Below are 25,785 nucleotides of genomic sequence, written 5' to 3'. Positions count from 1 at the left end.
AGCTACTACTTCATCTCCTGAATCTTACAATAACACATCATTATAGTTTAAAAATACGTTTTTCGAGATCTATCGGTTTGACTACTTCAATCGGTTGAACCGCCAAACCCCTAAACATGGTCAGTAGTGTTTATGCTGCCCTGCTAATGAAGTGGTTAGTTTGTTGGGTCAAAGATGTAGTGGTTTGCTAGCACTTGGTGTAGCTGATGCAAGGGCTGTGTATATTTTGTGGAAAGGGTTGGCCATAAACAATACAATGAACAGACAACAATATCGACATTGTCAAAGAAAACATAGGAAATGTGTCTCAAGTGACAACAATGACAATAGAAATCTATCGAAGTTGAGCATAGATGGCAAGTAGCTAACAAACCGAATGACATATGTGACTAATAAGATACACACCACCGACGATCCCTACTAACGAGATTGAAATTAACATCAGAGGCATTATGCAAAATGGAGTATGAGTTTACGGCGAAATGAGATGGCTTTGAAATGAGATGTTGACATTGTGTTCTTTGTTTGGCTTTCCTTTGGGAAGTCTTACTTGCTCCAACTCAAAGTCCAACCACCAAGAAGACAAGGATCCCCTACCCCACAACATCATATCCTTTGTAACTCATCTACTCCTATTTCGAGTCTCCAACCACCGCGGGAAGTCTCAACCACTTGTAAGCAAATCCTTTTAAAGGCCACCATGATGTGCTTCTCTTCCTCCAATTCTAAGCATGGCTTCCTCTTCCTCGGTTTCGTGGATGGCCGCGGAGAAGGTTTCGTGGTACTCTACCCTCATCTTGATGCTCCTCCTCATTCTGAATTGTTGTGAGCCTGAGGAACAGCTGCCAAACGATACATCGGTTAGAAGGAGTCAGTTGATGAATGGCCAACCTTGCGATGAGATCTATGTGGTCAGGGAAGGAGAGACACTTCAAACAATAAGTGAAAGGTGCAATGATCCATTCATACTAGAGGAGAATCCTCACATTCTGGACTTCGATGATGTGTACCCGGGTCTCGTCATCAAGATCACTTCTTTTGGAGGAAACTAATTTGAACTATGTATCTTTATGAGCTCCCATCACACTTACTGGGTTGTGTTTGGTATATACAAAAGAATGTTGTGGAATTCAATAACTTCTTGTTTGAGATCATGCAATGCTAATGGTGATTTGCAAAGACATGAGAAGTTTATCTCGATATTTTCGTCTCAATTTGCAAAGGTACGAGAAGTTTTTCATAAGAAAACTTAAGAATAGGTCCACAAGTTGCCTAATTCTGACATAAAGACAGGAACAACTTTCTCACCATCAAATCTTCGAAGCGAATGAGAGACCTTCCTTTGCCAGTTGCTCGAGGTCTGGAACTGCAGGTTGAAGCCTTGCCAACTCGGCAATGGCCTTAGTCTCTTCTGGAGATCCACCTTCCAAGAAAGCCCCCAGTAACTTCCCCTCCTTGATCCAGTAAGACCCGAACTTTGGTTTTGATGATGCAGGGTCATTGTCGCCAAATATGACAGTTTCTCCCACATTGTCTCCATAGAATTGCCATGATAGATCGAACGAGCGGGAGTAGAAGTAAGGGAGATAATCGTATTCGTCAATTACTTTACCTTCCTCACTTGCCTTGATTGCCTGCTCGATAACAAAAGGAGTGACATAAACAAGTTGAAAGCTTAAAGAAAAGAAAAGAAAAGAAAAAGTTATTTGGTGCAATGTTAGTTTCTACCTTCACAGCCTGCTCTGCTGATTTCCTGGCATGATCAACATGCTCCACTCTTCGCGTTTCGTTGTATAGTTTTAAAGGGAAAGTAGCTACGTCGCCTACAGCATACACCCCAGCAACACTTGTTTGAAAGAAAGCATCAGTCTGCATCACAAAGAACAAACAATACCTTAGATATGACGATGCAAGTGCAAAAGATTCAATGAGAAGATCTGGAGTGTGTACTGGTAAAGCCTAAAAGATGTCTGGAGGTCGAAAGAAAATTTAAACTTAGACTGTAAATAAGGCATTGGGAGAAGCATGTTCTTGAATCATTAACTGGAAAGTGAAAAAAAAAATCATTAACCTTAATTCCTCCCTTCTCTTCTTCAACTTGGCCTTTGAACAGTTTTGTTAGAGGCCGTCCACCAACACCAACTATTACAATATCCGCATCAAGCACTCTTCCATCCTTCAACTTGACTGATGTTACCTGTAAATAACAAAGAGTATCATCTAATGCCTGAAAAAACAAAACGCATACTGCACTAAAGAATAAAAACATACATCCCCGTTGGTGTCAGAATCAAATCCGACGACTAGTGTGCCCTTGTCTATTTTGACTCCCTTGTTTGCGTAATAACCTTCGTAGAAAGCAGCAATATCTGGAGTAAATAGCCTCGGCACTGCATGAAGGAAGAGAGATTAAGGATCCTGTGACACGGTAATTGACAAGTTTCTCAGGATAAGAAAAGATCAAATATATGTTGCTCAGGTAGAATTAACCAAAGATAATCCTTTTGGACCTTGTACTTCTGCGTCTATGATGTTAACTTTGATTTTGTGAAAGAGAGATAGGGAGAAGTTCAAGGATATAGGCAATGAACATACTGCACCAGGGTTCAGGATACACCATAGTGACATCGAAGTTGTTAATCTTCATAACGGCACTAAGTTCAAGCCCAATGTATCCACCTCCAACAATGACAGCCTTCCCGTTCTTCTTTGCTTGGATGGCTGCCACAAGCTTGTCAGCATCATCAATTTCCCTCAGATACAATATATTGTTAGCATCAGCTCCAGGAGTACCAAAATCAGAGAGATTTATGACCTACAAATGCAATGTTAGAAAATTAACATATCTTTTAGAGCAGCTACTTGGTCTCGGAAAATGATCCAAATACTAAAAAGAGAAACTTCATCCAACTTACAGTAGATCCAGTGGCTATAATCAAAATGTCGAATGTGAAGGTTGCACCAGCTGCACTGGTCAAAGTCTTGGAAGCAAGGTCTGCTTTTACAATTTCAGTGCTGAGGATCAGCTCTATTCCTGCATCCAGAAACAAATTGGCTGAATGCCAGAACCATGATATTCCATCGAATTTGTTTCATTTCTATTACAATCGTGAACAAAATCCATTAGACAAGCACAAATGACAGAACCAATGGCTGCTGTGGAAGACAAAAGAACAGATGTTTCAGTAGAAGCAAGTAATTGTCTTTGAGTAGCATCTTTTTTAACCTTCCAGAGTATTTCTTTGTTTGAGTTCAAACATAAGCAACAGCTATTTTGTTTTTGTTTTTGTTTTTGAGTTAGAAACACTAATATACAAAAATAGCTATAGCATCTTACCCACTAAAACCCACACCTATATGTTTCACAATGATATAAAAGCACACAAATGCTGACATGCATACTGACCCTTTTCCAAGTACCATTCCGGAAGTAGTCTCTCTCCTCCACTTCCAACGCAAACATGAAAACCTGGGAGCCTTGCAGCACCTGTGGAATTCATGTTTAATTGACAATGAGGGGGGAAAAATAACTAAGCATGAAAAAGGCATCATTATGGAAACAACCAATCGACCTTGTGATCATCAGTAATAATCAGTCTAAAACAAGATAACGTTAACACTGAATAACAAGAGAAATGAAGAATCCATCTCCTACGTTAAATAAGCATGGCTTCAGTACAATGCAGAGGGATGCCAATTCTTTAACTGATAAACATTAATGTGAGACAATTGATGAAGAAACCATCTCCACATATCCCAGTAGTTTAATTCATTCGGTTTTGATTTAGGAGATTGATACAATTGATGTAAACACACAAAATTATTCCTGAGATTAAGCACATTGCACTTCTCTTCCATGATTAGTGTGCAGTGCATACATACGGCATGAGTGTTGTGACTATTATCATGTTTTACAGGTATTTAAATTGCATGGGTCATTTTGGTAGAGTAAGCAAGAAGTTCTGAGAAAGGTAATGTGTCTCATATATTGCATATGTTTTCATGCAATTACTTTGCTAAAAAGGATGTCTGGGTTGTAAATCTTAGACAATTGTTATTATATTAATTGAAGTCATGTTCAAAATCCTATTTCTGTAAAAGTATTAGTGCCATAATACTAAATGATCCAACAATACCTGTCCATAATTTACCCAAATCCTGTCAAATTTGCTGTCAGAAAATTTAGTGTTTTAACTACAACTTCACCAGAAAGAATAATTTCAGTATATTTAGAAGATATGTATATATTAACTATAACAACTTCATACAAACGGGGTTGGTTGGTTCTTATTTAAGTGATCAAAATGGGAGGTTGATTGTAAAAGGACTCCTATTATGTACTCAGATCTATCAACTAAATATTTCATTATCCTCAACTCTAATGATTGTGCATGACCTACCCTGAGGGAAGAGATACGCCTTACTAAGTGCTGGGCGTTCATAAGGAGCCACCTGCAAGATGACATTAGGCACATTAAATTTGGAAAATCGTTGAATAAAATGACAAAAATTAGGATCATTGAAGATTCATTAGTATTCATTTCATACTGGATATTATATATAAAAAATGTTCCCTAAGTGAAAATATTGATGAAGTACAGAGATTTAAGAACTTCAAGAATATTGTCGGGTACTTTTCTAATTTTGGAAAATATTTATCAACAAAGGAGAATCAAGATTCAATTAAAATCACTTGGTTTTGTCTCTGACTCTATGGAAGTTCACAATTCCACATAGATGAACAACCAAAACAATTCAAAATTAGAAAAATTAATCAAGCCAGACTTACTATTTAGATAAGATAAATTTAAAGCACTCAGCAGCACATGAACAGAAATAGTTAAGGCTGCTGCTTACTTTGCTAAAATATTGATGCAAAGTGGATAACTCAAACAGATGGTGAGACATTTGGAAAGGCATATAGGAAATGAGAAACTTACGAGGTAACAATCATGCATACAGAGTGGAAATGAAGCTGACACTCAGTTCTAGCATAGCAAACAACATAACAAGCTCTATTCATTGTTGTGCATTATCCATTGAGTTCCTAGATCTTCATCAGCAAACAAACAATATAACCAGCTCTATTCAAAGACTGCATAACCACAACCAACACAATATGAACTCTACTTGGAATTTGTTTTTATTTGTTTCTATGGTATCCTTCTTCAGCAATTCAATGAACTCATAAAATTTGAAAACATCTGTTTCTTTACAATCCAAACAAAGAAACCGTGAACCTTCCATATGAGGAATGCCCATTTACAACTAGAATTCGAAATCAACTATGCAGCTCAACACAAGTCTGCAGCCTCTCTAGATCATTGTTGGAGATTAGCTTTTGGATCCAAACATCAGACCTGGACAACTTCAAAGTTTGAATGGGCTAAACATGGTTCATTTGGACAACTGAGAGTTTGCATTTCTATATCAGTTCAATCCCAAGAATTATGGTGGCTTTATCATGCAATGTGCGAAGCAAAAAACGTATAAAGCATGCCTAAGTACAAAAATCCTCTCTGCCCATGATGATAATGGCTGAAGAGGTGATTCTTTTGTGACAAGCACACAGACAGCCATGTTCAGCATAAAAGATCTCAAAATTAACGATCAAACACTTGGCCCTGTTGCCGAACTTGTTTTCATCACTCACTTGGCACCTTTATTATTTTTTAACTGTATCATCATCGTAATTTTGATGCCTTTAGACCTGTTTTCTACCTAAAATTCAAAAGGGCAAAGTCTGGCCACTAGACATTTCACAACTTAATCCACTTCTCGCATTTCTATCATTTTTACCATCTTGGCTCCATGTGTTTGTTTAACTCACACATTTGGATGATTATTCAGGTGCAAAAGAATATTCAAGCCATCAAATTCATATATCCTAATCTCAATTTGATTCGAAGATTGCAGAGCTTCGCAACATCAACCACTAGGAACTGAAACAAGTGGATATTGATTTTTGAAGACAGCAACAACTAGATTGACCAATAAAACTTCCTTGTCCTCAATCATGTGAAACTTAGCCATTAATCAAGCAATAGGAATCACAAAAAAGTATTATGAGAAAGCAGAACAGAATCATACCGCCTCCTTTGAGATGATTGCTAATTCTCCTGGATTGAGGCTATGCTTTGCAAATTCTCTAGCAGCGTATCCCTGAAAAATAGAACAATACATCAGGGGAAAATACCAAAGATTTCAAATATCCTTGACTGTCTTCTCTCTTAAAAGAATTCCATCTTTTATGTCCATACAGAGGCCATAATCAGTGTCCTTAAAGTAACCAGTGATCACAATTTTTTGTTACAAGATCCTGTTTGGAGAATAGTTTATAAGAAAAGGAAAGAAAAAAAACTATTTCGACAAGAAGGAGAAGGCAAAGGGAATGTTTGAAATAGAAAAAAAATGAATATTTGACCAAAAAAACAAAAAGAAGGAAAACGATGTTTTATGGTGAAGACCCTTTTGTACGCTTCTGTTCCCCAAATATGTTCTCCACCCAAACAAACTCATATCTGCTCTATTATCTACTTCCAGTCTCTTCAGTTTTATTTCGAAAACAAAAGGGGAAAAACGAATCTAAATCCAACTCTTTTCTTTATGCGATGATTGGGCAAACAAGCAGAAGAAGAACAGCAAGTGTCAAGGTGACGATTCTGAAAAATTTTCTTCCACCAAAATAAAACATGAATCAAGGAATCAAGAACATGATCCTCACCGCAGCAACGCCGCCGCCGAGGATGACGTACTTGAAGTGCTTCTCCGCCATGCTCGATGTCTCCTATCGAAATCAGCAAAACACTCGCAACAGAAGTAGTCTCCCGACTTCCCTCAGCTCTCTCTCCGCCCGAGCGATCGGAGAGTCGAAGTCGCCGGATCTGACGAGACCATGGCCATCGGCTAGTCGGCTTGGTATATAAAGCAGCAGCGCCGGATTGGGCAGATGAACCCCAACGTCAGCAATTGCGTCAGCCGGTTGTCGGGATGGAAATCAAACCGGCCAGACCGGGTTGAATCCTTAAACCGCAAACCGGAACCGCAGAGAAAACCAATCAGAATGTAAAATGAAAAATCCTAATTAAAATAAATGGACATGAATAAAATAACAACAAATTTATTTATTTATACAGAAAATTATTGTTCACAAGACTGTAGAAAATAGTGTGGCACCTTTCGCATTCACATAATTCCCATTAATTAATTATATGCATGCCAAACGAATATCCTCTAGATTCTATTGGAAGAATCTTTAAAAATAGGATGAGAATTACTACGTGTTAAATATTAGATCAAATATAAGTTTAAAAAATAATTAAATATTGGGTAATTTAGGTAGCACAAAATATAATCTAAAATCTATCTGTGGATCATTTTTTACTGATTAAATAGTCTAACAAACCAACAACAATTTATTATACTATTTATCTTTAATCAGGCAAATTCAAACATCTAGATTATAAAAAGAAAAAACAAAAATTTTCTTTCAAAGGTGTAATAGAATAGTAAGACATTCAAAAGAACGATTGAATATTCTTTAATAAAAAAATAAAATCCACCATATCAATGGTCTTACACGATCAATTTCACAATCATCTGTGAAAAGAATAAATCGAAAAACTATAATTGATCACGACAAAGGACATTATCTCATCTTTATTGAGATTCGATCCTTATCCACTTCGACAACTCTGTTCCATTATAATAAACTCAATTATACCCTTGAATGGCCGCTTGGCGACAACAATCAAATACTCTCTTTAGGCTGCAGATTGACTTTGGGGTGAGATCAGGATCAAACTCAAATCTAACCAGAGTGTACATAAATTATATTCATAATTTATCAGATAGACAAGAGAGAAAGTAGTCTACCTATTATAAAAATAAATAAATAAACTGAAGCTTGTCAGCAGGTATTTTTCATTTTCTTAAATTCAAAGGAGCAAGATCAAGGAGCAAGAATGAGTTCTTCCTTTTCAAGGAAAAACAATCAAAATCAAACTTTTATCCCACCAAGTGTCGTGGTTCGGTCTGCCTCCAGGTCAACTTCTGCCTGAACCAGACAGATACTGCACGACTCCATTCGACTCTTTCATAATTTCCCTCTCTTAGCTTTAGCTGCCATTGCAGTATGTCGTTTCACAAGCATCGATAAGGTATTGAACATGGCGATCCTCTCTCGGTATTCTTTTAACAAGTTCTTTAGCAGCGGCGAATTCCTTCGATGCAAGAAGCGCTTGGTACATTCTGCATGGAAAATTGACCAGCAGCATGTAAGAATACTAACAAACTAAAGCAGAAGCCATTCGTCCTTAACTACTTCGACCGCGGAAATCTTTTCTCCTATAATTAAGGGCGCATAAAGCCACACGACAAAAATAATCATCGAGAAATTTAAATTCCTGATAGAATATATTGAAAAATAATCCTGGATATAAAAAGAACAACCAGAATGAGAGACCCAAAGCTTTCAATTCCTGTATTATCAAAAGAAAAGCAGAGAGGACAGGAGCAGCTTGCGGCATCGAATGAGAAATCACAACTACTAGGAATTGTCTGCGACCGACTGGCTCTTCTTATAGGAGAGTCAGCAGGTTATGAAATGATTTTTTCTTTCTCATCCCCACCTTAGCCTGCTTTTCATGGAGGTCGGATTCAGGCAGGCAGCCAAATCTAAAATAAATTATATATGATTCTATAGATATATATTGTAAACTAAATTGGGTGAGCAAGCAAAGCAATATGACGCATAAATATTCTAATACCATATTCACCTCAATCAGGTATATTTTTACCCACCCCCACCTCATTTGCACTACAGGGCGGATGATCACCACAATGGTATTGTTCAAGTGCCAGCCAATGTCATGACGATGTGTTGATACATTGTGTCCATGGCAATAGTTAGTAGGAAGAAGATGAGTGAAATTGAGAAGAAAGGTGGAATCGAGAAGAAGGTTGCTTGCCTAATATTGCCTTAGAAATCTCGTGATCCACATCAACTCGTCTACAAGAGACCTTGTGTCTTGACATCCCTTCCTGAATTAGAGGAACACATTCAGGATAGGGAAAGCAATGGGTTCATATGAGGTGGAGGAAGTTTCACATGAGTGTCTAGGTTTCAACCTTGTGCTAATTGGCTTGCATAATTATATGTTTCGCCCATGTCAACCGTTACTGAATATGTCAGAGCATATATATATTAAAGCTTAACACTGCAGGGAATATACCTGTGACAAAACTTGGAAAATTATATTTGTTATAACAAGCGAAACCATACCTTATAAAAGTCAAAGCATTGTAAGCAAGGCCAGCAATTTCATATTCTGACCAAACAAGCCAAGCCATTTGTGAATTTTCTGCTTTCACACAGGCACTGAGTAGAAAATCAAGACACGTTCGCGAAGGATGAAGCCCAAGTTCTTTAACAGCTTGTAGTAGTTCAAACCCACTCTTCAAATTAGTAGGTGTTTTGAATATTTGGTTAAACATCTGCAATAGTAGAAAACCAGTTGATAGAATTGCTAATTAGAACTGGAAAGCATTACTGTGTAAATAAAAAAAAAAATCCAGTAGTTGGGCAAGTTCATATCATTTTAACCATTTTTACTATCATTTATTGTCCATTAGAGTTTTATCTAATTGTTCCAGCTAATAATAATTTTGTTTCGGCGAATAAGTCTACATGTTCATCTTAACATTCTCATATAACACATTATATTAAATTATTCAATGAGACCAATCATTTTACAAGTAATCAAGGAATGATGCATGCAAAGTCAATGATGTTCATCAGAAAGGAAAGGATTCAATAATCTGATGCCAAATTGGTATTCGATCAACTCCAGTCAATGATGTTTACAAATAACTGATGAGAAATGCAACAATTATAACTTTAATTTATTACGATGCAGTGGGTAAGATGAAATAACACAAGAAAACATAGAAGAGGAATAACTTATCTAAAGAAAACTTTTTGGAAAATTAGCACACACGTGTCAACGGGTTGTGACTGTGCTGAGCGCACGGGTCGGTGACGGCTTGTGAGAAGTGGTATCAAGCTCGACCAAATCTGAATTGACCGAGGTTTGCCCCCAGCTAGAGTCAAACAGGGCCCAAATTTTTTAAAAAATTTAAAACTATTTTTATAAATTACTAAAAATAGATTAAAATTGACATTTTTATTAAATATTATTTAAAAATTAATATTAATATTTTAATAAAAAACAATGGACCAAACTCATTCATAGCCCGTGCTGAACCTGATCGAGTGTTGGGCTCAATTTGGGCCAATCGACTATGGACCATAATCCTTGCACCTGACACAAACCCACTTCTAGTGCCAATCCCATTAAAGCCAGGCCCATTTGCATTTGAGATGTGTCAAACACTGCACAAACCATGTCAAGCCGGGCCACAAGCGGCCTGACCCAGTTAACACATTAGCAATACTAGATTAAGTTAACTTTTTTGGTTAATTTAAGTTGTCCAATATTTTTTTTCAAAGTAAGAAGAGGCCAAAGGAACAGATAATTTTTTATCTAGTTTCTGTTTATTATTTCCAAAGGCTACATGTAAAGTTAGGAATTTCCCAACAGACACATTTAGCTTCATGAATTCATAAAGGGTGCACCTTCTCTATTTTTTTTCATATTCGAGTTGAGATGAAATGAAATGGACAAAATTCATTGTGCCCTTATAGATTTCATGCTTGAGTTGAATCAATTAAAGTAGGTGTTGCATGAGGTAGAGGGAGGCCAAAATAGAGCCAAATGAAAGGATATGATCCAAATAGCTAATCCCAAATAGTTGGAACAAACAAGGCTTGATAGTAACAATAATGATGAAGACTGACCGGAGGGATGATAAGATTCGCACTTGACACATCTTTCTCTTTCAGCTTCTTTAGTAACTCAAGCGCGGTACTAGTTAAGACGACAGAGGCATCAGATAGATAGCAATATATTTTGTACAAGAAATACAGAGTCAGCTCAGAATACCTGGTAAGATTATATTGAATGCAGTACAGAAGTACTCTACTGCATCCATCAAACCAACTGTTTGAATCCTTCAACTCCTCTAGCAGTTGAAGTAATCTATCCAATTCTCCGTCTGTTTGAAGATGTTCCTTGATTTCAAGGATAAGACATTAATCAATGATGTCTAACAATTATCCACTATGTATAACCTTACATGATAACTAAACAAAACTTTGTAGAACAACCAACTTAAAGAGTACTTACAATAAGGCATATAGCAGCTTTAGGTTCTATGTTAGCTCCAGATCGCTTGATTTCAGCATAAATACCGAGTGCATCGTGTATTTGTCCATTCGATGCGAGGGCTGACATAAGCACACCTTTAATTTCATTAAGGTAATTCACTGGTACTTCTTTATTCAAAATAATCTGCATAAAAAAAACAATGTCAAGAAAATCTTAGTATTTGAGGAAATGTCAGCTCAGTGTCTTCTGACATCTCCTTGTCTATATAAGTGATATCAGATTTTCCCAGTCTATCTCCTAATATTAACTCTTTATCGTAAGAGTAAATACTAGAATCCTAACCTATGCTTTTTCATCTATAACCTTTCATATTTTATCACTTCAGATTAATATCTATTATGAATCCAAAAGGTTCACAACAATTATGATATATTAATGGGTATCCTCTGTAGAACTGCTGTCAATAAGTTGCACTTTATCCTGAGACTGCAATAGTTAGCCCCTAAAAAGTATATCACAAATGTGATAATTAATCCAACAAAATATAGAATATAAGACATAAAAGGAGCAAAAACTGCCTCAATCGTGACAAGGGAAGTGTATGCACAAAAAAAGATTACCTGTTTTGCCATCTCAAAGTTTCCAAATTTTGCATATGCATTCACAAGAGCCATATAAATATACTTAGTAAATTCAACTTCAGAATGGTGCATTTGCTCACAGTACTGCATGAATTAATAGGTTCATTTATCAATGGCGAAGAATGAATTTGTGAACCATGGATCTAAAATAAGGTATTATAGGCAATAAACAACAATTGAATCATGAAATTTATAAACTCATTATCTACGGATCACACTAACCTTGACAATATCTTCTTCACATTCACAATTAGCTATCAAATAGCTGTAAGTCTCAGAATCAGGTTTCAGATTTGCATGCTCCATTTGTTTCAAAACCATTAGCGCTCGATGATTGTTTTTCTGCAATACAGAAAACAAAAAAGGAAATAAAAAACCCACCCAAGATACAAAAGAAAAGAGATCTAGGCACAAGGAAACAAAATCATATTCAGAGGCAGCTACTTTCATTCTGAATTCCATGTTTAGACAAGTTAGGCCAAATGAAAGTAGCTGAGAATAGATCTTAGATGTCATTTAGGATTAGCAATGATTTGCTAAACATAAAATATTTGTTATAAGCAACGATTGAAATCTCGAGCCGTATCGCGCGATACCGACAAAAAATTTCGTTCCACCAACGGACCAGCACCGGCACAGCCGTTCCAACCGGGATATCGTCCGGAGGCGTGACGCGGGCCGCGCGCTCCCTCGGCCGTGCGTGGCCAGTCGTGGTCTGTTTCTTTTTTTGACTTGACTTAGGTTTTAATAATCAACTCTTAGCTATAATTAGGGATAATTTAAATAGGCTTAATTAAACCCTCTTAAAATTATCCTATTATTTTTTAAAAAATATTTTATTTTTTATTTTTTATTTTTAAATATTTAGATTAAATTTTTTATTTTAGTTAATATATTTTATATTTTAAAAATACCGAAACTATATCGGCACGGTACGATACGGTACCGAAATTGTATCATTCTGGTCCGAGACCGAAACCTCGGCATGACTCGATATTTTAAACCTTGGTTATAAGCATCAAAATTTAGATTATATTGATCATGTAATTTGCCAGACTATGGAGAGAACCTTTATACATATCACGGTTGCATATCAATGATTATTTTAACAACCGATTAAATAGTTATTAACGGTGTATAAGCAATTTATCATCTTTTGATTTTGGTCACATCTATTACAACCCTCAAAGTTTAGGTTGTTCTTCATAATCGACCAATATAAAAAAAAATGTACAAAAGTTTGCTAGATGAAAACAACATTTTAGACCTGAAAACTAAAATTCTTTGGCAGTGTCAATGTTGAGAATAAATCATCACAGGTGAACACTTTAAGATTTTGGATGGATGGCCTACCAACTAATTTTAAGACAATATGAAATCAAGAAGACCTAATGTTCAAATCTCGCTTCTGTTGGTGAATAAGAGAATAGAGTGCCAAATTAAACCAATTCATGAGCTGTCTTGAGCCACTCTAATTAGCTAACCACACATGAGGTAGAGAATATAGTAGTCTAGGTTAAGATAGTTCTTCCAAATGGCATAAACTTTTGAGTAAGATGTGATATAATTAAAATTAACAGCCAAAAATTTCATTATATTAGGTTCTTCATTTTTCAATGGTCTGAAGAAAGAAATTGCTATAAAAATGATTCATTCAGTGGTTTTGAGAAACTCGTTTCATTTTACAAAACCAAATGAAAGAAACATAGAAATAAACTAACTACTAAACTTACCTCCCTAAAATACCCTGCCATAATAGCATTATACATGGCTGTCGTAGGCATTTCATTCATCTCCTGCACATCTGTTATTACATTGTATGCACCTTCAAACTGCTAGCCAGAAAATACTTAATTAAACATCAAAACTTAACTTCATTAATATTGAGAAAATCGAAATTATTGTAAAAAAAAAAAAACACTATTATGTTGTATAATTTTCCACTATCTCTATTATTCTAGCCAAAACTCTCTTATAAGTGTGAAAAGTATTTCTTTTCATTAAGTTCCCAGAACTATGACTAGTTCAGTGAAACAGTTCCAAACAACATAGCATGAAAGATGGAACAAAATAGTAAGTCATTCTTGCTACCCTTCGCTTAGCTATTTTTCCTAAGTCGATTTCTCTATTTAACAGGCGACAAGAGTTCACTCATGTTGGACTAACAACATTTGAGACCAATGGAAACTATTTACACATCTTCATAGCACAAAATGAACAAAGAAATTGTACCGAATAAGTATATCATATAACAAAGAAATTACAAACCATGGACTTGATGATCAGGAATATCAGTAAAAACTATACCAACATACATCTTTCATCTTCAGATATAGGCATATTATCCTTTTCAAGGTGTCTTCTGTTGGTTTCAAATTATGCTGCCGCATCACCAGATAGATTGGATGAACCTAAATTAACAAATATTTCAATTTCAATAAAAAATGCAATGAGAACAAGGGGAAATAACTTTTGAAATGGATAAAAAATGCAATGAGAACAAGGGGAAATAACTTTTGAAATGGATAAAAAATGCAATGAGAACAAGGGGAAATAACTTTTGAAATGGATGAGGCAAGTTCAAAATATTCCAACATCAGACTGGTTAACACAAGTTATGAAACAAATTATCTCATTCCCAATCTTTTGATGTACAAACTTGTATCATTAATAATCCCCAATTTTTAGATCTTATAGTGTATGTACATAAGGACAAGGAAATAAAGTGTCCCATCTACTGTTTAACTAAATTATAGATGCAAATTACAAGATTCTGTAGCCCAATTAACATAGTACCAGAATAAGTTAATGGGGCATTTAAAAAATTAAGGTTATTTACCTGGTAGTCCCTTTTATATGTATTATATTCCTTATTGTAACTTTACAATTTAAACACCTATAATGTGTGGTTTTTACAATTAGAACCCTAATGTGTTGGGTTTGTGATTTTTTTTCTATTTTCATTATCATAAACGAACTTGAAAATTGATAGAAAAAAAAGCATTTGGCATCCACCTCTTGCCATTATTGTATAATAGAATTTAATTCTGACATAAACGATGCTCAATTTTCCCTCAATAAAAAAAATTACAAAAAATGGGGAAAATCAGAAGAAGAAAAAACAGAAAATAATAGACTGTTCTCAAACCAAACAAACCACAGAACCATGTGAAATAAAGATTTCAAGCTCCTAATCAACAGCATAGTCTACTAGTAACCTTTTTTTTTTAAGGGAAGTAGTTAAAGCCAGTAGGGACTATCAGCAAAAATGAAGCAGAAGATTAATGTTTTACTTCTCAGCCTGGTTAAATGTTTCAATGCTTGTGTTTCTGCATAACCATAATGGGCAGAGAACCTTGGTTATCTTGTTTTAATCCACATACAAAATGGTAGTTGAAGAGAGAAGCATACCATCTCAAGTTGGCCACCATGCTCACAAGAGTGCAATATTGGACTAAGAACTTCAATTGGCACACACAGACCGGATTTATACATTTGATCCACTATATCAAGGGCAGAGCAAACCTGCAAGTAAGCATAGAACATTTCATTCATGCAATAAGAAACCAACAAAATAACAAAAGCTAACGGTGGAAAAGCAAGCTATCAAGTGAAACTAAAGAAACCATGAAAGTTTTAGCACAGTCTATAGAAAATCAGTGTAATATTATAACTGATATGTTATTCTCATGTACCAATACGAATCCAGCTTGAACTTAATACCATAATAGGTATTGCAAGGTGCAACCAACCGGTCTAAGCGGACCCAATCCCACGTTGAATAGGTTATTTCCCTAGTAATATCCAGATCTTTATATTGTTTTTAATTGTGCTTGGCGTTTATAGTCTCCCTACCACTAATAGCTTCAATTATAAACAATTCAATTTGTTTAACTATAGAACCTATCGCTGGTCAGTGAACATGACCATACCACCTTTACGCTATTTTCTCTTTTTATATCTAATGGAATTCCACCTAAATACTCTTGAATAGTATTTTTATTTTATTTTCTTACAAGTCTGCACATCTAGTTGGGTGATGTCGTCTTGCAATTGTGTCAAACATCACATTTAGATACTGACACTCTGACTAGGCACTCTATATCCCTATTGATCACATGTAAGTTTATAAAAGAAATTTGACCCATGAATTCTAATTGCTTGTACCACAGTTATATTTTTTTTTCTTTTAAATTAGAGTGCACAAGGCGATCGCACAGGCCTTGAAAAGCTGCTCTTCATTTGCAGCAAGCCTAATTTGCAGTAGTTTTAACCAATTTATTTTAGTTATCCCCTCTTTTGGTTATTATTAAATAAGAATATCTTAAATTTCTAAAATTTCTCTCCACAGATCAAGTTCAGAGTGAATTTATTCTAATTTAACTCATATCAATTAACAGAATATTGCCAGCAAAGAACAAACAATGAGGAAATTTATCTTGACCACCATAATTATCATTAAAATTTCAAAATCTAGTTCTTCTAAATATATTAAAGTTAATCGATCTTGATTAGTTAAGCATTCCTTAAGTAAAGACTGTAACTTCTACACAGAACTTGATTCCCTACTTGTAACGAAAAAGATACATATATCCATGATTATTATCACTCTCAAAAGAACTCAAATGTTCAGCTAATAAGCATTATCAATCATGAACATATTAGAACTGAAGGTTCAAATGGTAAATGGAAACCATAGAAATTCTAGTTAATATAATTAAAAATGATAAATTTGCATATTATTAGTGATACAATCTCGCATGCAAGAATTTGATAGAGAAATAATATTCAATTTGGGTCTAATGTGGCTTGATGATGATAATTACAATCAAATTCATAAGTAACAAAATCCAAAATTGTATTATGTTTGATTCTCTTTCCAAATCCTTTATGCAAATTTGTGTCCCTTGTATCTTCTCCTTACATGTCCATTTAAATCTTCTCCAAGGTTTTGGTCATAGGTATACAACAACAATCAAGCCTTATCTCACTAGGTGGGGTCGGCATTTTAGTCATAGGTATATCAAGAATAATTTCTCAATATTCTCTTTTAATTTGGTCATTGAATCCAACATCAGGAGCATAAATACATAGAATATTAATGAATTCTGAGCAATGACTTAAGCTTATACACATCAGGGGCATAAGTTAACCAATTAACAGGCTTCAACATTACTAATCTGTGAACATGCACCTAAGCTTATACAAATTAATGATCTAGAATTTAATTGGATTTAATTATTTTGAATTGATTTTTTCATTTATGTGGTGGTTGAATTTAATCAGAATAGCATCACAGTGTTAGCACCAGATGGAAGGAGGCCATTGACTGAGAGAAAGTTCAAATTTTCTGTTCACAACCTTAGTAAAAGAGTTCAAAAGAATATTTTCTCTTCCAATTTTCACCATCTACAATCTCTTTTATTTTATGCATTCCACAACTATGTTTTTCTTTTTTAAAAAATACCAAGATATTACATAGAATCTCACCATTGTTGTCTTCCTTGTATTCATCATTAAAAACTAATCTTTACAATAATAATTCAATCATGAATATCAGAACAGTGTGACAGAAGATGAGGCAAAAATAACCTTATTTGAGCTGCAACAGAATGATATGAGCTTCTCATATGATGCAATGGAGGCCACAATTCCAAGTTTCTGGTGTGTGTTAATGAACTTCGATATAACATCTTCCACCTTAAATGTTGACATCTTTCCATAAGGTCAAATTACAGACTATGAAAAGATGATAGGTGTAGTCTAAACTTCACGAGTAACAGGCATAATGTTGTAGGAACCAATTTCAGAAACAAGAAAGCTAAAGAATCAAATAAGAACATTCACGTAATGCGCATTACATTTAGTTATGTAGATTACACTCAAACTAAACAAAGTACATTATGTATTGTACTCAGTAAAAACTTCAATTGAATTCTAGAAAAGTATAATTCATACAGAATCTTTATGTACTAGACCATATGTTGTTCTAATTTATTTACTAGTTAAAACTAGTGCAATGAAGATGAAAATACTAAGATGAATATGACGAGTTATTAGAAAGAATAAAATCCAAAATACTAATATTCAAGAGCATCAATAAATAAAATGAAAGAAAATAGGCTAAGATGGTAATGGGCATAAATTCAAAGACAACCAAAAGGATTTTATAGTTAAAATAGTGGAATCTATTAGACTGAAGGTTCTAAGGAGTAGAGAGAGATCGAAGAGAACATTACGCATAGTAATAAAATACAATTTAAGTAATTTGAATATTAATAATGATATTGTTTTGCATAGAGCTCAATGGAAGATAAAATTCATGTAGACAGTTGATCTCAAGTAGTTGGGATAACCACAGCTTGTATAATGATGATGATGATGATGATGCACTCATATTGAGTCCCATCACCAATCCCTGACATCTATGGTTCTCCACTGTCATTTGGACTCCTAAGTTTCTTCTAAGGAGTGCAAGGAACAATGATCTACAGAAAAGAGCTTCTTTTTAGAAGAAAAGTAGAAGGTGAAAAAAAAACCTATAGAACCTCTGCCAATTATATAAATTATTTTTTAATCAATCGCACCAGCAGAAGGCATGGAGAAGTAACAGCAAAGAGAGGGGAAGTCAGGCATGAAGGGAAGAGGATCAGTTCAACATTTAGGATTGCACATTCGCACTGGTTGATATGGCACCAGTCTCTAATCAAGTAGACTCATTTGTTAAAATTTATTTATAGCACAATTTCTAACAACTGACTATGTACTAGAAAGATAAATTTGAGAGAGTAATATCTGTCTAAGGTTATGTAACTTTCATGTCTTTTATTAAGCATGGAATAAGCACAATTTCTAATCACTGACTATGTCTTATAAACATAAATTACAGGAAGTATATTTGTCTAAGGATATGTAACTTTTAAATGTTCATGTCTTTTATATTAAGCATTGATTCAACACAATTACTTTGTAAACTACGCTTAGCAATAAGGTTGTAAACAATGTTTAGCTACTCTTCATTTTCTCAACTCAGGAACTTATCGTTCAATAACTTGAGACCAATTTTGATCAGTAGACTTGATCTTTAACTTATCAATTTTGAGACAAAGCAGCAAGCATGATTCTTGGATGGCAATAACGCGGGACATAGTGAATTTTTCAATTGTCATCCCCGCTCCAATATAAGAAGCAAGTTGGATTAGGATAGGGCAGTGCGGAGGAAGAAAAATACTTTTTTGAGATCTTATATACTTGGGGCAAGTTCGATCGGGCTCAAAGCAGGTTTATTCAAGGCAAATTCGGTGTGGATTTTAGGAGAAGGGCAAGGCGAGCAGGGTGGAGTAAATAAAAAACCCATACTTGCTCCACCCCACATAGCTAACTCAATTGGGTCGAGGCAAGGCGGGTCTTGATGGGGACTAAACAAATTATCCTCCCTACTTCAGACAAGGACATGCAACATGATCTCTAGAAACAGTAAAATTACCATTGTTCATCATGAGAAGATTCTCACCACTAAGTAAGGTAAAGAAGTTACATATTCACAAATGAAGGATGAAATATCCTCCTTCCATAGTCCTGCAGTAACAAAACATATAAAAAAATGTAGAACCATGAGAAAATTGATAACAAAATAGTTTTAGAGTCCAAAAGAGATTGACATCAAGTAATTACAGTTCAAAAAAAGCACTAATTACAGGTTCAATAACAAGTGGTAGATAATCAAATAGCATCAAGCAAGATGTAATCTAAACTTCATCAACATAATAAAGAAAAAGAAACAAGTGGAAAGAACAACTATAGTAAACATTGGATAAAAATTAAGTTCCTAAAGTCTGAAAATTTGTGTATATGTCATGGCATCATCTCTAACAAGGCTTAAAGTAAGGTATCTGACAAAAATCATATGTTTCAGTAATGTAACATGCTGACAACCAACATGCATTGAAGTGTGCCAAGATAAAGTCAGATGGATTTTTCTTCATTGATCTCCTTACACTTGGCTATTTTACTTCTAAAAATAAAGATTATTACAATTAAATAATGAAGTAAACAAGTTAAACATCTAAAGTAATGATATATCTTACTAAATCACATATTATTTCATATATTATATAGAGTTTTAATTATAACTTAATTACAAAGTTGTATCAATCAAACCTAATTAATTAAATATTTAAGCTCAATTATAAAGTATATAATTAATAGGTTAGGATAATTATTTATGTATAAAACATAAATTAAACTATTTAATACTAACTTAGAGTTAATTATTATATACCTAAATTTACCTGTAATTGTTTATTAATTTATGTAATATTATTAATTAAAAAATTAACTGATATTAATTGACTAATTTAATTACGTATAAACTTTAAAGTATATAATACAAATATATTTAAACTTAACTGTAATTAAGTAACGACACATAATTTTACAATAACTTACAAAGATATAAAGTATTATAATTAAATTTAAGATAATATTCTACCAGTGAAATATTAAAATATAATTAATAATTAAATATAATAAAATTAATCCATGCAATTAATTTATGTTATAAGCTTATAATTATAATTACTATATTATATTAGTCCATACATTTAATTTATGATATATGCTTATAGTTATTAATAACTATATTACCTAGAACTAATCCAAATTATTTAATATTTAATCACATATGTTGGTAATAAGTTTAATAAACTTATTGCATTGTACATTAATTAAAATAGAAAATTTTAATAATATAACATATTAAGCTTAATAATTTTATTAGCTTATTAATCAACAACTATATAACTTCAAAAGTTTGATAACATAACTTATAAATTATTATCTATAAATTTTAGTTAATTTATTGATCAATAACTTCATAATTTAATAATTCAAATAATATAACCTATAAATTGATTAAATTAATCACAAACTTTATAACCTAACTATATCAAGTTAATTTATATTAATTAATTAATTCAATAAACTTTACAACTCATTGATCAATAACATCATATCTTACTCCATAAACAAATTATAGATTAATTAAATTATAGATGTACTCTTCAAAAACTTTGGCTACCACTTCCTCCTTTTTCTTCCATGTTTTTGCTTCTCCTCTCATTCTCTACCTTATTTTTCCCATATGCCCACTAGATTCTTTGTGTCTCAGCCCATGCCAACTAGGACGGGATGAGTGTTGTTTGATGCCATGCAGTAATGTGTCGGCATGGACAGCAAGCCACAAAAAGGCTGTGTCAGTATAGCTCAAGTTTCAATTAGTTGATTGAACAAAGAGTTACACTACAATTCCTTTTCTGAAAATTGAGAGTACTAGGATCATGTTTATAAATTTGACAACCGCCTACTGTAGCCTCTACAGGATCAAAAAGTATTAATTTTCATCCATGGTGAGATTCATGTAAATCAATTTTTTCCCCATATTAAGATCCTTTGAAGGAATAACAAAAAGGGCAATCCAGTGTACGAAACTCCTACCATTGCAGGGTCCCGGGGAAGGGTCTATTGTACGCAATCTTATTCTGCTTTGCAAGAGGTTATTTCCGAGACTTGAACCTGACCTCTAGATCACACATCAACAACTTTACAGTTGCGGCAAAACTCCCCTTCCTTTGAAGGAATAACGCTAGAACAAAAAAGTGTTGACAATTTAGTAATTTGTTAATCTTGTTAAGAATCACTAGTCCTGAAACCACTAATCTGCCATCTCCCTCAATAGGTGCAACTTAAGGCTGCCAACAAACATAAAAGTCTCTGGATTCTTGTGCTCTGTTAATATTTGTTGTAAATATATCATATCCAAACTGCACCACAGATGTGCAGCTTGATAATCACTGTTCCAGAGTTGATTTTTTTTTATTGAAAGACAAGTAAGAAAATAATTAAAATGGTCAAGCACTTCATATCCCATAGCCAAAATCATTCTACAGCATCTATAGCTATCACTCATCTTAGTGTCATTGGAGTTGCACAAATTATTCCCTGTCAATTGATCCCTTATCTACTATCTAGTGTATGTTATATATTTTCCCAACTAATTATTGCATTAAATGGATTGCATGAGCTAAAAGAAGAAAAGGCATCTACCAGGTGTATCGAGCTCGAAAAAATACTTCTCTGCTAAATCCTCCAGTTGCAATGTCCCTAAGGACCTAAACACACTTACTATGCACTTCGGCGAAGAAATTTTACCCATATCTATAATCTCCAGAAATTGCAAGAGGTCCTTCTTCCGATCACTACCACTTCGACAGAATGCCAACAAGTAGTTCTCTGAAAAACAAGGTAGCATAAGATTTGTAGCAAAACCAACAAGACATCAGCTAATATGCACTCAATAAATCAAAATAGTACCGTTCAAGCAAATTATGTCATTTTATTAAAGTTGATAAAACACACACAGCAGGTTACAGGGCTGAGATCTCAAAAGATGCAATAGAATCAGACAAATAAATCCATCCATGCAATCATGTTATGGGTGACCCTCATAAAGAAGTGGATTTTATTAACATTTCCAAGAACCACTTGGTTGGGTGTTGTCACAAATGCACCATTTAAATGATATGAAACCTGGGGCTCCATATACCTTGGAATCTGGAATGGTATAACCTGAAGATAGTTTTTTAAAAAATGTGTAAAATCTCCCAAACTCAAGAAGTATAAAGGCTTTTAAAAGAGGATGACAAATTTTTATTGGATCATGACTCAGATAAATTTATAATGTTAGGAACAAAAATATCAACCCAAGTAGAATAAGGTAGACTTTTATCTATCATAGTTATAACACTGATTTTAGAGTGCATCTTGCTATGTAGTTTATATCCAAAGTAATGTAAGAAGAAATTACTTTTGCAATATTTGGTTTCTACAAAACCTAACAAGGCTAAACCATAACTTAGCAAGGAAAATTCAGGCAAAGTGGCCAATCAAAATTGTTCCAGACTATGCAAAATTCATATAGACTAGAACTAGATTTCCATGGAACAAATTCTTAAAGCTCAATAATTAGATAGGTCAACTTGTTAACCAAGTGTCTACTTCTAAAGACATATTAAGTAGGGTTAACCTTATTGCTACATCAATTGAAAAATGTCAACATAACTAAACATAAAAGAAGGGTTATAATTTGAAGAATCATCACAGATACACTCAAACTAATGAAGGAAACAACAACGTTGAAAAAAAGAGACTATCATGCGCTTATAATTAGTTAAAGAAAAAAAAAGAACAAGTTCAAGACGATTCATCAAGGAATTACCAATATAGCAAAAACAGAATTTGTTTAAGCAAAAAACCAAAAAAAGTGATGCTATTAATAGATAAACCACAAAATAACAATTTAAGTAAAACATTTTTTATTAAGTTCAACAGTTACCTATAAAGGGATACTTGTCTTCAAAATTACCAACTTTGACCAGATCAAGTAGTTCCTTTATCTTTTTTTCATCACCCACCCTTATCCAAAAAAACATTTCATAGTAACCTATTCTTGGGCAATCAGGAATCTCATTTTTAAATAACTCAATGAACATCTGGAATCCTTGCATCAATTTCTTGTCAATCATGTAATTTAGAAGCGGACCATAGCTTTCTTCCTCAATTGGCATGCCCTTTTCTATCATGGATAGAAAAAGTCCATGAACTTTATTGATATAAACTAAAGAATCTTCTTCTTTGCTACAACATCCAGCTTTATCTATGCAAATCTTTATTAAGCTATTGTATTCCTTCACACCTGTTTCTCTCCCTAGCTTTTCAAAGAACTCCAAAGTGGACTCAGTGCCAAGTTTGTCAGCACATTTTTTCATCAGTTCTAAAAATCTGCGAGATTCTACATTCTTGAAAATGTATTTCTGCTTTCTTTCCCTTGATAATGTCTTCTTAAGCTGTGTTGTGCAAGTCTGAGATCCATTTGAAAACCAGGGAAAATCTAATATGTTCTTGAAAGGCATACCACTGGTGGAATCTCTGGAAGAATGAGGAGCAGTCATGGCCTTATCATGATCACCTTATAACATCAAGAAGGAAATGCTTAAAATATTACACTGCAGATAAGAGAGGAAATTTTCTATTTAAAAAGAACTCATTCATGTACTTGGGGATTAAATTGCAAATCATGTTAGCCACTCATCTAGTTCTATCGATCCAAACACAGAATAATGGATTGCAGTTGACTCCAAACCCAATGATGTAAACAACATGACACTGAGCCATAGAGAAGAATTATAAGTTACCACAGAAATATTTCACATTGTAAACATAGCATAAAAATGTGCACGGTATAATAACATAGACACAAACGAGAAAAGAAAGAGTGATGCAAAGAACATAATGTTGGGTCAAAGAAAAGAATTATAAGATACTGCAGAAATATTTCACAGTGTGAACATGGGACAAAGATGTACACAACATAACTAACATAGATACAGACCAAAAAGGTGTTAATGTAACTTGACAAAAGTAACAGTTCTTGGATATGTTTGCTGGCAGAAAATACTGCTAGAGGAAGGCCAAAGGTTTATGCAAAGTAGGGACAAACAATAGAAGTTCAGTCCTTCATACGAAATGGAAGATAAACATGAAGTAATAATATATTGGTAATGTTGGGTCAAAGAAAAGAATTATAAGATACTGCAGAAATATTTCACAGTGTGAACATGGGACAAAGATGTACACAACATAACTAACATAGATACAGACCAAAAAGGTGTTAATGTAACTTGACAAAAGTAACAGTTCTTGGATATGTTTGCTGGCAGAAAATACTGCTAGAGGAAGGCCAAAGGTTTATGCATAGTAGGGACAAACAATAGAAGTTCAGTCCTTCATACGAAATGGAAGATAAACATGAAGTAATAATATATTGGTTTGGGAAGGGTAAACGAACACACTATCAAGAACAAATGAATTGCAAACTCCTAGAAACTGAATTTATTTTGCAGAACAAAGATGTATCTTTCTACTCTCAAGCGACCCAGACAAATATGGAAAGGCTCTAATTTACCAAAGAAAAATAAGGTCTTCACTTGTGCAACAGTTGAAATTCTTAGTGTTACAAGCAATAAAATTCTTCACTTGTGACTATCAGCAGAAAACTTGCATGCTGTCATATGTGATTTTACAAAACAAAACGAACTTATTTTATGATATACATATCTTAATTAGCTCAATATCTCATATTCAACAAAAAGATATCTCTAGGACAAATCTTGTCTTAGTACCCAATTATGTGTGACGCCAAAAAGACACAAATGGCCTGTCATTGCATCATTTTAATTAGCTTAATAACATGACTAAAAATAATAAACTAAATTCATCTCATACTACAAGGTCAAAGCATAGTATTCCAATAAAACATACATACCGCACAAGATTGACGATATGGCACTTGCGACCTCAATGGCAGACTCTTTATCTGAGGAAGAAAAAGGAACAATGGTGGAAATAAATGTCAGAAAGTACTTTGCAATCTCGCCACTTAAAATTGCATTAAAAAAAGGCATCTTTGGACAAAGTAAGCTAATTATCTTTCCCATAAAAAACACTTGATTATCACCAGGAGCAACAGCTTCCTTGGTGTTCGTCGATGAGGATTTCTTCAGCAGCGCCAGCACCTGCAACGAGACGCCCGGCGAAGTCTTCGACGGTGTCCCTGCGGGCGGCGTAGGCGAATCAGCGACGTGGACAGGGTTGAGGCTCCTCTTGGCGATTGAGATATCGTGGCGTGGCGAGGCATTCTGGAAGCTGTTGGAGGTTTTCGCCACGGTGGAGGCGAAAAGACTAGCCAATTTCTTCGCGGGCATGAGAGCGGACCTGGACGAGGGTTTCTCACTTCTCAACGGGGTTCGGCAAATTTATAGAACCGCGCCGTGAGTTTGAGAAATGCCAAAAAAATAAAA

General features: G+C 34.3%; 2 protein-coding genes across 2 annotated transcripts; both read right to left on the bottom strand.

The window, feature by feature from the left end:
- Nucleotides 1-384: 384 nt before the first annotated feature.
- Nucleotides 385-6,876, bottom strand: LOC141819882 (monodehydroascorbate reductase 3, cytosolic). Its single transcript, XM_074707137.1, has 11 exons — nucleotides 6,725-6,876; nucleotides 6,091-6,162; nucleotides 4,401-4,452; nucleotides 3,407-3,487; nucleotides 2,916-3,034; nucleotides 2,596-2,815; nucleotides 2,272-2,390; nucleotides 2,072-2,197; nucleotides 1,729-1,869; nucleotides 1,309-1,634; nucleotides 385-842 (listed from the first exon to the last, which is right to left on the bottom strand). The coding sequence occupies exons 1-10, from the start codon at nucleotides 6,773-6,775 to the stop codon at nucleotides 1,311-1,313; spliced, it is 1,305 nt and encodes a 434-aa protein (XP_074563238.1). The 5' UTR covers nucleotides 6,776-6,876; the 3' UTR covers nucleotides 385-842; nucleotides 1,309-1,310.
- Nucleotides 6,877-7,868: 992 nt separating this feature from the next.
- LOC141819881 (pentatricopeptide repeat-containing protein At4g04790, mitochondrial-like) lies at nucleotides 7,869-25,707 on the bottom strand. The gene is made up of 16 exons (XM_074707136.1): nucleotides 25,443-25,707; nucleotides 25,251-25,301; nucleotides 23,262-23,894; nucleotides 21,974-22,159; nucleotides 19,383-19,447; nucleotides 17,462-17,569; nucleotides 15,281-15,394; nucleotides 14,185-14,280; nucleotides 13,603-13,701; nucleotides 12,092-12,211; nucleotides 11,849-11,953; nucleotides 11,247-11,411; nucleotides 11,004-11,131; nucleotides 10,859-10,928; nucleotides 9,284-9,495; nucleotides 7,869-8,250 (listed from the first exon to the last, which is right to left on the bottom strand). The coding sequence occupies exons 1-16, from the start codon at nucleotides 25,687-25,689 to the stop codon at nucleotides 8,118-8,120; spliced, it is 2,532 nt and encodes an 843-aa protein (XP_074563237.1). The 5' UTR covers nucleotides 25,690-25,707; the 3' UTR covers nucleotides 7,869-8,117.
- Between the last annotated feature and the right edge of the window lie 78 nt (nucleotides 25,708-25,785).

Source organism: Curcuma longa, unplaced genomic scaffold (assembly GCF_044706935.1).
Source record: "Curcuma longa cultivar G26 ecotype Majalengka, Jawa Barat unplaced genomic scaffold, ITB_CL_G26_1.1 utg2646_np1212_2152390_RagTag, whole genome shotgun sequence".
Taxonomy (NCBI): domain Eukaryota; kingdom Viridiplantae; phylum Streptophyta; class Magnoliopsida; order Zingiberales; family Zingiberaceae; genus Curcuma; species Curcuma longa.
The sequence above is the reverse complement of the archived record's forward strand: the minus strand, read 5'-3'. Positions and strand labels throughout refer to the sequence as shown.